The following is an 11,029-nucleotide window of genomic DNA, read 5'->3' on the forward strand; positions in this document are numbered from 1 at the left end:
TGGCCCCCACCGCTGTCGCCGGCCTTCCGGTGTCTGCTGGGAGCGCCTGCCGTGCCCTGGCCCTGCTCGCCATCTCAGGAGCCGACTGAGCACGGCCGTGGGGCGGCTCTGCTCCTCCTGACCCCTCGGAGGTGGCTCTGGCTCCTCGGCCTCCTCCAGGGGAGGCCGGTGGCCGCAGCTCTCGGGGCCCAGCCGAGGACTCGGATGCCTGCCTGAGCGGCCCGGCATCTCCCATCCAGGACCGTCAGCTCGGGGCAAGGGACCCGCGTCCGAGAGGCTCCTCCGGGGAGGGGCGGCTGGTGGGGAGCGGGAACCGCGCCTCAGGGGACACCCCGTCTGCGTCTCACTCTCACTCAGGCCCTCGCTCCAAGCAGGACGGGAAGAGGCCTGTCCCTGGGCGCCGCGGCCGATCCCCCACGTGTCCGGCACTGCGGTCGCTCATGGCCCCCCCGAAGCTGAGGATGTGAGGAAGCTCCGCGGGACGACTGAGCCTGCCCGGGGGCCTGTCCTGCCCGAGGAGCCCCGGTGGCACCCATGGGCGGCACCTGTGGGATGGCACCTGTGCACCTGTGCAGCAGCAGCCGTGGGGTGGAGCGGGCGTGCAGGAAGCGGGAAGCCTTAGGAGTAGCTGGTTTCCGGAACCGAGGACAGACAAGCCCGGGGGCTCCGCTCCCCAAGCGTGCGGTGCCCTTGCGGCCACCAGGTCATGTTTGTCGGGATCTGTGCATATTTGGGGATGGCTGACATTCAGTTTCTCAGGTACCGCTGTACCTTTAATTTATTAGCTTTCTATAAAAACACACAACGTACACAATCTACAGTATGGAAAGTATAATTTACAAAAATATAAAAATCTCGGTTACTTTTTAGTATTCCAACGTATCACTGCCTGTGTTATTTCAATAAACATGTTTGAACAACGCACCCCTAACCAGCCTGATGACCTCTGTGCGGAACGGTGTCCACGCCCTCCCCTTTGCTTTGAAATAAAATATATATTAAGAGAAAGCAACCAGAACCGGTCACACGTGCACCATGCGTATGAAAGCTCTTGCCGCCATTTGGAAGTTCGCGCTGCACTTGGGCACCAGGGTCCCCCATCCCTCGTGTGGCCCCGGGTGTTCTCCACTGATGCTTTACACGGGGGTTCTTTCCTGCGGAGAGAGCAGGAGCCTGCAGTTCTGGAACCTTCCTCCCCAGTCACGAGACGATGCTCATGGAAGCCAACACAGTGGCCACGTTGGGCTCTGGGGTCCTGTGAGCAGAGGCGTGGATGGCGGGCGGCCCCCAGGTGGGGCTGACTCCTGGGTTCCTTTGGGGGATTCCAAGTGGCGAGCAGGGGCTGAGTCATCAGCAACTGTCCCCCCAGAATGCGCCGTGGGGGACAGACCTTGTGGGACTGGCAGGGGTGCCGGCGAGCTGCGCCCTGCATATGCAGCCGCACCCTCCTGAGGCCCTCACCCCGGAGGCCCGGGCCCTGCCTGCCGAGTGCGGGGCGGGTGGAGGTTTCCTTCCACCCCGGAGCGGCTGGTCCTACCGGCAGGCGCAGGTCTCCACGGACATGTTGGGGTACACCTTCAGAACCACATCACGGTTCTCATCCAGGAAGAGGACCCCGAGAGAGTTCATCTTGTCAGGGACGCAGCACGGCTCCGGGATGCCGGGGACGATGCCCACGGCCCTGACGATGCTCTGGATGGTGGCGTGGTTGGACGGGCGGACGACCTGCAGGCGGGAGGAGCACAGTTACCCGGCGCTCTGCCCTCACCCAGCCATGGGCCACCTGCGTGGGCTCGACGGGGCCTCAGGACAGGTGCTGACCCAGAGGTGAGAGTCCAGGGCGGGCATCGGGGCCTCTGAGCGCGCGCTGTGCGCCAGCCGTCCTGCCCCTGGGCCTCGGGAGGGAAGTTGCGGCCCTACATGGCGCTGGCCACTTGGGGGCACCTGCGCCTCGCTCATCCCCAGAGGGTGAGGCGTTCGGTGGCTCTGCTGGGGCCACAGCTGCCCAATTTTCACAGCCACCTCCTATGCCTCCTTCGTGAGTGTGTCCTCAGCCCTGGGGAAGGCCCAAAGGTTTGGGCCCCGCACAGTGGGGGCCGAATGGACGTTCCCAAGGGCCTGCCTCGCCTCCCCACCCCGTCTACTAGGCGTGGGGGTGGGATTACCTTAATTGTATGGGCGAAGAAGCAGGAGCTTCAAATGTCTGAGGAGCTGGACCAAGACCCCGACTTAGGGAGCAGCCAAAGTCACAGGCCATGCAGCCTTCCTTGCCTCCCCAGGCACCGTGCGCACCCGGGAGCTGGGTCCAGCCTCAAGCACAGAGAAGGACCTTCTCTGGCACAGGGAGCGGGACAGGGCCCGGGGGGCGCCCACTTCCACACGGTGTGCTGGAGGCCCCCGCGGGGCGGGTGGGGGCACGGCAGGGGCCCGGGGCAAGGACTGGTTTGTGGTGCAGGCCTCGGGGAAGGCGTGGGGCTCAGCGGATGGTAAGGTGGGCACTGGCTCACCCAGGCTGCCCGCAGCGGCCCACTCTCTCTGCATGTGGAGGAAGAGCCCTTTAATTCCCAAACAGCTTCCTGCCCCGCTGGGAAATCCCAGACCACTGATTTATTTACATTCAAATTGGATTTATGCACAGATTTCGTTTCTCAAAGGGGAAGGAATGACCTGGAACTGACGGAGGAGCTAAGTCCCCCCCCCCACCCCCCCCCCGCACCCCCCCCCCCCAAAGTGAGCACTCTGTGGGGAGGGCCGACCCCAGCTGGCGGCCAGCCCGCCTGCCCGCAGCCCAGAGATGGGTGAATGGAGCCTTGACCCAGCCGGGCGGGGGGGGGGGGGGGGGGGGGCCTGCCAACCCACGGCCACGAGGGGACAACACTGCCACCCGCGGGGACCGTGCACACTCAGGCTCTGTGAGCACTGGAGGCCCTGAGGGGCCCTGCCCTGTGTGCCAAGCAGGGGGTGGTGAGGGGCAAGGGGCCCACAGGAAGCCCCCGAAGCCAGGTCTGTGCTGCTCACGGCCCCCAGCACCCTGAGGGCCAGGCCAGGAAGGGAAGGAGACCTTGGCTTCAGAGGCCTGCGCTGCCTCGGGGGGCAGGACGGCGTGTATGCAGCACACACCCAAGGGTGGACCCTCCCCGAGAAGACACGTTCTGATTTAAAGTTCGAACTCAGGGCGCCTGTGGGGCCAGCGGTGGAGCATCTGCCTTCAGCTCAGACCATGATCCCGGGGTCCCAGGATCGAGTCCCACATCGGGCTCCTCACAGGGAGCCTGCTTCTCCTCCCTCTGCCTGTGTCTCTCCCTCTATCTCTGTGTCTCTCATGAATAAATAAAATCTTAAAAAGTAAATAAAACTGAAAACTCAACTAGGTCGGCCCTTTCAGAAGCACAGTGAAGCCACGTCTGCCCGCGGGTTGTACCTGCAACAGCTGCCGCCCACATGTGCACCTGCCCCCCACCTGGAGGCAATGGCAGGGGCTGCCCCACACATGTGCACCTGTCCCCCACCTGGAGGGGTCGGCAGGGGCTGCCCCACATACGTGCACCTGCCTCCCACCTTGGAGGTGACGGCAGGGGCTGCCCCACATACGTGCACCTGCCCTCCCACCTGGAGGACGGCAGGCGTCCTCAGCCCCAGGGCCCAGCGGGCAGGAGGTCACAGAGCAGGGCCCTCGGGAGGCACCTACCTTGGGCATGGGGAACTCGCACTCCCCCGCGCAGTAGTAGGCATCGAAGGACTTGGGCAAGACGATCCATTCGTTCCAGCCGATGTCAGCGAAGTCCACCCTGAGGTACCTGCGGGAGCAGACCCTGGGCTCGGCCCACTGCCTCCTCCGGGCTTTCCGCATGGTCTGCTCATCGAAGTCCAGCACCCGCGAGGCAGCCGGCGCGTCAGGGCCCTTCCTCCTGCGCTCCCGGCGCCCGGGCCGCGGCTTGAGCGCCCCAAGGGGGCCGTGCCACAGCTCGTGCCGGGGCCGCGGGGGCTGCCGCGCAGGGGGCACGCGCCCTGGCCTCTCGTGCAGCCCCGGCAGCTCGTTGTCTTGCAGCGGCCCGGGGGCCTGCGAGGCCCGACGCACGCGTGGGTCGGCCGAGCCATTGTCGGCGGCGCGGGGCTCCGGGTCGGCCGCCGGGAGGGGGTCGTACCTCTGCAGTGTCCCTGCCACGCTGTTGGGCTCGGCAATGGCCAGGTCGTCGGCGTAGACCAGCAGGTAGGGCAAGGGTGCGCTTGGCCCCGCCGCGCCCGGGGCGCCCCCCGCGGGGTCCAGCTGTGCCCACAGGAGCAGCTCGCCGGCCTGCCGCGCGGCCCGCACGATGGGCGAGATGTCCCGGGCCTGCCACAGGCCGCGCAGCGGGGGCGCCAGGGCCAGGGCCCCGCGGAGCAGCCCCTGTGCGGCCGTGTTCTGCGCGATGCTGCGGAAGAGCAGGTGGCGTCGGGCGGGCGGCCCGGGGGGCGGGAGGCGGCAGAACGTGCTCCTCGCCCGCTGCCTGCAGGGCTCCTCGCGCGCCCGGGGCCAGCGGGGCTCCATGTACAAGTGGAAGGTGGCCGAGAGGATCACCTCCGAGTCCTGCAGGGAAGTCAGGTTGAAGACGTACGTGGGCCTCTGGTCCACCGTGTCTGTGAGGGCGGGAGGGACACAGTGGGTTAGGGCCCTGGGTCGGGACCGAGGGGGCGCCCAGCGGGAGGCCTCCAGGAGGCCCGCCAGGCTCACCTCTCCTCCTGTGATCCTCCCCGGAGGCCGAGGGGGTGCCCTGACTTATCCCCAAGGAGCAGGTGAGGAACTGAGGTGGGTCAGGAGGGTAGGGAGATGGGGATCCTGCATCCCATTGCAGGAAGGAAGAGGTAGGAGCCGCGGCCCAGGCCCTCCCTCCCTACTGCTCAGGGACAGGCGCCAGCCTCAGGACACCTCTACTCAGGAAAGGAGGTGGAATCGGATTCGGGGGCAAGCCCTGGGCGGGCCTCCTGCTTGTGCCCAGCCCTCCCTCCCACCCACTTCAAACAGGCTCATTCTTCCAAATGTGGTGATTGGCGTGGGGCACCCCAGCTCCCTGCACTCCGAGTCCTTCTGGGGGTAACCCGGACCGGAGGGCACAGCTGTCTGGGCATCTGCTTCTGGTTTTGCCCAAGGGCTGGGAAAGCTCATTTCACAAAGAGAGAGTGCCATCCAGGTTCCATGGGGCCACTCGACAGGTCTGCAAGGACCCGCTGGCTCTCCAGAGGCCAGGATCAGGTTAAGATCAGGATCGGGGTAAGGCGGGATCGGGGTAAAGCCCAGGATCAGGGTAAGGCCGGGATCGGGGGTGAGGCCGGGATCGGGGTGAGGCCGGGAGCTGTCTAACACTGGGTGCCTGACTCAGGAGCGCTTGGGCCTCCCCCTGGGCCGTCCTCCTGCCGGCCGCTGCCAGGTGCTCCCCGGGGCCACGGGCAGACGTCCTCATCCCTCATCCGTGGCCTGGGAGGCAGCCCGAGCCAGGCAGCTGAGTCCTCGGGGGCTTGCGCTGGAGGAGGCGTCTGCAGGGTGGCGCAGGCTTCCAGGAGCCCGGGGAGGATTGGCACCGGCTGCCCAAGCTGTGGGGGGATGGAGCCCGAAGCGGGGCACCGTGCGCAGGCAGGACCCTGGGCCCACGGGGTCTCAGCCTCCGTGACACCTGCACCCACAGAACCGGCTGAGACTTGGTTGTCTTTTGTTGTTGTTTTTCAACCAAAATACTCAGTTTAGGGTCATTTCCTTCCCTTGGGAGGAAGGCATAACCCGCATACGTGCTACATGCTCCACCCGTGGGGCAGCGTGGGCTGGAGGGACATGTGCACGTGGCTCCACAGACTCCGCGGGCCTTGGTGCCTGGGGCTCAGGTTCTGTACCTCTGCTGCCCTCCCCCGGAGATGCTCACTCTAGGGTCTGGCACAGGGGGGCCGAGGGATTTGGGTTTTAAGCAGCGTCACAAACAGTTCTGCCCATCAGGCACGTTGGTGTAGGTCTGGGGCATAAGCCGCCAATAGTGCAGCCCCCCGTCCTCCAGGCTGCCCAGGCCCTGGGGAGCCAGACCCCAGGCTGCAGCCCGACCATGCTCGGCGGCCTCGGGTGCACAGTGGGGTCTTGTGTCACCTGACTGCAGGACTCGGTACAGGACACGCAGCATGCCAGGCACGGAGGAGGAGCCCCGCCCCCCACTCAAGCTCCACACATGCCCAATTCCACAGAGAGGAGTGCAGAGGCCATTTGTCTCTGGAGCGAGATGGAGCTTCACAAGGGGGTTCAGACTTGCCTCAAGCCACCAGCTGGCCCAGGGCAGGGCCTGGGCGTGCACCCGTCTGTCTGACCCCACGGCCGTGCCCCCGTGTGCCCTGCTGGAAGGCCCCTGCCTCCTACGGGATAGCAGACGTAACAGAGGCCACGCTCTGTGAAGTCATCATTTGGGCGTTTTGGGGTTCTAACTCTGAGGAAGAAGAGACTAACTTTATCTAGATGAGCTCTTCTTTCCTGGGAGTTCTAGAAATCTGAGAATCCGAACTGAGTCCACTTTGTGGGCACTCAGCCTCCTTCCCGAAAGTGGTAGGGGGCTACGGGGGTGCGGGGAGAGGTCCCCTGGGCACCCTGCTGGCCTGGGGGAACAGGACTCAAGCCAAAGGGAGACTTGTCCCTTCACCACGGCCCTAGAATCAGCCATCAGGGTGGCCAAAGTGAGAACGTGGGTCAGAAGATTCCGGCACCAAGGTAGGCTGGAGGAAGGGAGCCGTGGGCCCCGGAGGTGCTGCAGGGAAGGAGCCGAGGGCATGGGTATGAGGTGCTCATCGTGGGCCCTGGGGGAGACCCGGCCTGCATCACTTGCCAGCCGTGGAGCCAGAGGCAGATGGCAGCCTCTCTGTGCCTCAGGTTCCACATCTGTAAGCGGGGCAGGGTGTTTGTAGGCACCTCCTACAGTTGTGTGATCATCTCTGCGGGGCTCGTATGGTGCCTGGCACCCAACACGCGCTCAGAATGTAGCAGCCTTGTGGTGTCACCAGCCTCCACCCACGCGCTTGCGCTTTCTTCTCCCCCAGCTCGTGCACTTTTCTGGGCAGGTCCAAGAGTCCACGCCTCTTTGTGTCCTCTGGGCTCACGGCACCTGCCACCTAATGAGGGGCTCAGGAAATCCTCGGGGAACCAAATGCCAGTGACCTCTGGCACTGCTGGCAGACAGCTGCGTACTGTGTGGTCATGGAGACCTGAAGACAGAAGCTCGGAGACATTCAGCCGCTTGCCCGACTTCATCCAGGTCGGTGGGGGAACTTAGATTTAAAAACAGGTTGTTTGGGACGTGGAGCAGGTCTCACCTTAAGCTCCAGGCTCAGAAGCTTGCTCCATCTAGGCGTAATAGGGAACGTGACACCTCGAGGGGGCGGGGGCAGGGTGGCTAAAGCAAGAGCAACAGCATCTAATAAATCACCGACACCTGGGCCAGGCACTGTCCTAAGCACCCGGTATGTCTCAGTTCATCCCAAAGCCCCACAAGGAAGGGAGTGTTACCAGCTGCCTTCCAGACGTGAAAACAAACAAGCAACGGCAGGTGAGTCACGGACAGGTTTAGCCCCTGGTCACACTCAGCACTGGGACCTCAGCAGCCCGGCCAGCGCTTGCATCTGAGCTAGGCTGCCTGGTGGCCGCAAGGAATGCGGCTCCAATGGCCCCAGGGCCCAGCCACTGAGGCTGCAGAGACCACTGTTGTGCCAGGGGATGGCCTGGGGCCCCCGGCCCGGAGCAAAGGCCCCCACATCGGAGCCTCGTCCACAGGTGAGGGGTGGGAAACCAGACGGCCCGGCCTACGCCAAGCCAGGCGCAAAGCCACATCCTCCCACGGAGCGTTCACCTGTCCGCCTTGTGCTCAGAAGCTCCTGTCCGGGGACCTGGAGCCTGGACCCACACCTGGTCAAGTGGTTCCAAAGAATGTGCTGGATCGTCCGACAGTCCAGACTCCGCGGATCATCCGGATCTCGCAGAGAATCGTCTGCTCTACAGTCTGTGTCCTAAGTCCTGGGCTTAGCTCCGAGGGAGGTGGGGAGAGGATGCTGGCGGGGGAGCGGCGCTGGCTGGGCAGATGCGGGGTGCCAGTGAAAGCCCCCCCCCCAGCCTTCGTTTTCATCTCTGTCAAGTGGGAGGGCTGGATGGGAGGTGCCGTCCTCCGTCCTTTCCAGGGTAACATCCTACGAGTCACTGGTACTTGCGTTGCCCTGCTCTACGCAGACGGGAAGATAGGACGGAGCGCGTCCATGCCGGGGCTGCAGGCGGTGGGTGTGCCGGCCCTGCTCTCCTCAGCGACAAGGCTCTGGGGACCGGGTTAATGGCAAGGTCCAGGGCACACCTATATGGCCTTAAATGCCTTGCATTTCCATGGGAATAACCCGCAACGCACCAACACCTCATCTGGTTAGTGCTGGGCTCTGGGCAACCCTGCGGGAAAGGTGCCGCACACCTGCCCACCTGTCGATGAGTGCAGTCAAGTCCACGGGGCTTTAGTGACTTGCCCAAGGTCCTGATCATGCCGGATGATTCCTGAGTGGCTTAATTTAATAATGCTGCTCCAGAAGCGGACCCAATGTGATAAATAAAAAGCACCAGGGAGGACGGACTTAGGTCCACTTGGCGTGGAGCCCGGGAACGGTACCGAGTGGTCTGCTTGGTGGAGGAGGGACAGGCCCCCTGGGGCAGGTGTTCCCAGGACAGTCACACAGGCCAGCTTCCGGGTCTGGCTTTGAGGCCACAGGTGTAACCTGGCTCACCGGCCATCCGCGGGCAGCCGACCTGACCCAGCCTGTCTGTCGGGCCTGCTCCTCTCCACCGCAGGGGGGTCCGTCCCTGGAGACCGACAGCGTTTCTCCTGCTGGACGGCCTTCTCCCCCACGAGCGCTGCTGTGGACCTCTCCCCACACTTTCTGGGATGGGTCCTGTGACATGAGCGGTCTCCATGGCAACAGGGTTTTCCCACCACCCTTGCCACCAGGCCGCCCGTCCTCGCTGCTTGCCCAGGGCCTGGGCTGGCAGACAGCTGAGGCTACAGCAGGGTACTCTGTCCCTGACTTCTGTCCAGCATCATCCAAGGTGTGACGACAGGGGGAAGGGTTTGTCCGGGTGGGGCGAGGGTGGGAGGGAAGTAGGATGCCCATCTCTCCCCCACCCAAGCTTCTGGACCCTTCCCCAAACCCTCGCGGACTGAACCTTTCATGTTTAGTGCCTTTCCGGCCTCAGCTGTGTGTGCCCAAGACCAGGCACCCCAGGCCCTCCTGGGTTCACTGTCCAGCCTCGGAGCCCACTGGGGGCCCGGCCAGAGGTCGCGGCCCCTGACAGGCCCACCTGAGGGCGCCCACCTGAGCTCCCGCTCCAGCCTAACAGCCCAAGGACCGGTGGTTAGGGTCCTGAGCTCCCCGGGACCGGGGCCTCCCCCTAGGTCTGTGTGCAGCAGCCTCCCCGCCTCCCCTTGGCCGCCCCAGGGGCAGGAGCTCCTCGCCCCTGCCTGAGCGCTGGGGGCTCCGCACAGTGGAGGAACGAATGAATGAGTGAAGGAGTGAGTGGGCGGGGCGTGTACTCACCCAGCCGGGCCCTGAAGCTGCGGACGGTGTTGCCCCCTCCGGGCCTCGCGCCCCTGCGGCCGTACTTGTCGTAGAGCCGGAGCATGTGCGCTGCCGCCGCGTCCGGGGTGCCCAGGCCCAGAGCCGAGGCCGCGTCCCCGAGGGCGCCCCGGGGGGTCCTGGCGGCCGCAGGGCGGGCGGCGGGGGCGGGCGGCGCGGGCTCCGGGGGGTCCCCGCCCGCACCCCGGAGCAGCAGCAGCAGCAGCGGGAGCAGCGGGAGCAGCGGGAGCAGCGGCCGCGGGGGCGGGGGCGGCCGTGTGCGCCCCGGGGTCCGGCTCGTCCGCGCGGGGCCGCGGCCCATGGTCGGCGGCGGGAGGGGCACGGGGAGCGGAGCGCGGGGAACCGGTGCAGGGAGCTCAGGGGGCGGGCGCGGGTGCACGGAGCGGGGAGCCGGTGCAGGGAGCTCAGGGGGCGGGCGCCGGTGCAGGGAGCCGGGAGCAGAGCGCGGGTGCAGGGCGCGGGTGCAAGGGGGGTGGTGCGGGGAGCGGGGCGGGCGCGGGGAGCCCGGGGGGCGGGTGCGGGGAGTTCAGGGCTCAGAGCGGGGAGCCCAGGGCCTGGAGCGGGTATGGGGAGCGGAGCGCGGGTGCAGGGAGCGCAGGGCGCGGAGCGGGTGCAGGGAGCCCAGGGCCTGGAGCGGGTGCAGGGAGCCCGGGGCGTGGAGCCGGGAGCTCAGGGCGCGGAGCGGGGAGCCCAGGGCCTGGAGCGGGGAGCCCGGTGCGCGGAGCGGGTGCAGGGAGCCCAGGGCGCGCGCCTCCGAGCCCCGCGGAGCCGAGCCGAGCCCGCGCCGACGCCCCAGCGGACTCCGCAGCCAAAGTTGGCGTCCGCGGCGGGCTCGGCGGTTCGGGGGCGGGGCGGGGGCGGCGGGGGCGGCGGGGCGGGGGCGGGGCGGGCGGCGGCGGCCTGGGCCCGGCTGTGCCCCCGGAGCGCGGGGCGGGTGACCCGGGGGGTGGGGGGGGGCTGGGGGCCCTCGGAGCCGCAGGGCGCCCGCTCCCCGTGAGGACCCGAAGGGGATGCGCCCAGGCCAACCGCCGAGCAAGGGGAACCGCCAACCCCGAGCCCCGCCACCCCTGGCCGCTGAGCAGGACCAGCATTAAGACTCGGAATTAGCGCCTTAACCGGCCCCGCGCTTAGCCACGACGCCTCCAGTGGTGCAGGACGCGCTCGGGAGCCGCCGTGGGACCTGCAGCCGCTCGCCCTGGAGAACGGCGGCCTCAGCGACTTTGCAGAGGGTTTCCATGGCATCAGGATAGAGGAGACCGCGGGCCCTCCCGAGGCCTCACAGCAAGGCGAGGGTGGGGGCCCCTGGCCGCCCCCCCCCCAGTGGCCTGGGGCAGAAGGGCCCAGGGCTTGCCTCTAGGGCACTGTCCTTTTCGCAGTGTGTGTGTGTGGGGGGGGGGGGGTCGCCCAGCGTGCATGGGGCAGACTT

At 66.6% G+C, this 11,029-nt stretch overlaps 1 protein-coding gene across 1 annotated transcript; it reads right to left on the reverse strand.

Annotated features, from left to right (window-relative positions):
- Nucleotides 1-746: 746 nt before the first annotated feature.
- GDF10 (growth differentiation factor 10) lies at nucleotides 747-10,425 on the reverse strand. Its single transcript, XM_072756465.1, has 3 exons — nucleotides 9,565-10,425; nucleotides 3,689-4,617; nucleotides 747-1,725 (listed from the first exon to the last, which is right to left on the reverse strand). Exons 1-3 carry the CDS (start codon nucleotides 9,902-9,904, stop codon nucleotides 1,534-1,536), a joined length of 1,461 nt encoding a protein of 486 aa, XP_072612566.1. The 5' UTR covers nucleotides 9,905-10,425; the 3' UTR covers nucleotides 747-1,533.
- Nucleotides 10,426-11,029: the final 604 nt, after the last annotated feature.

This window comes from Vulpes vulpes, chromosome 4 (genome assembly GCF_048418805.1).
Source record: "Vulpes vulpes isolate BD-2025 chromosome 4, VulVul3, whole genome shotgun sequence".
NCBI classification, from domain to species: Eukaryota; Metazoa; Chordata; class Mammalia; order Carnivora; family Canidae; genus Vulpes; species Vulpes vulpes.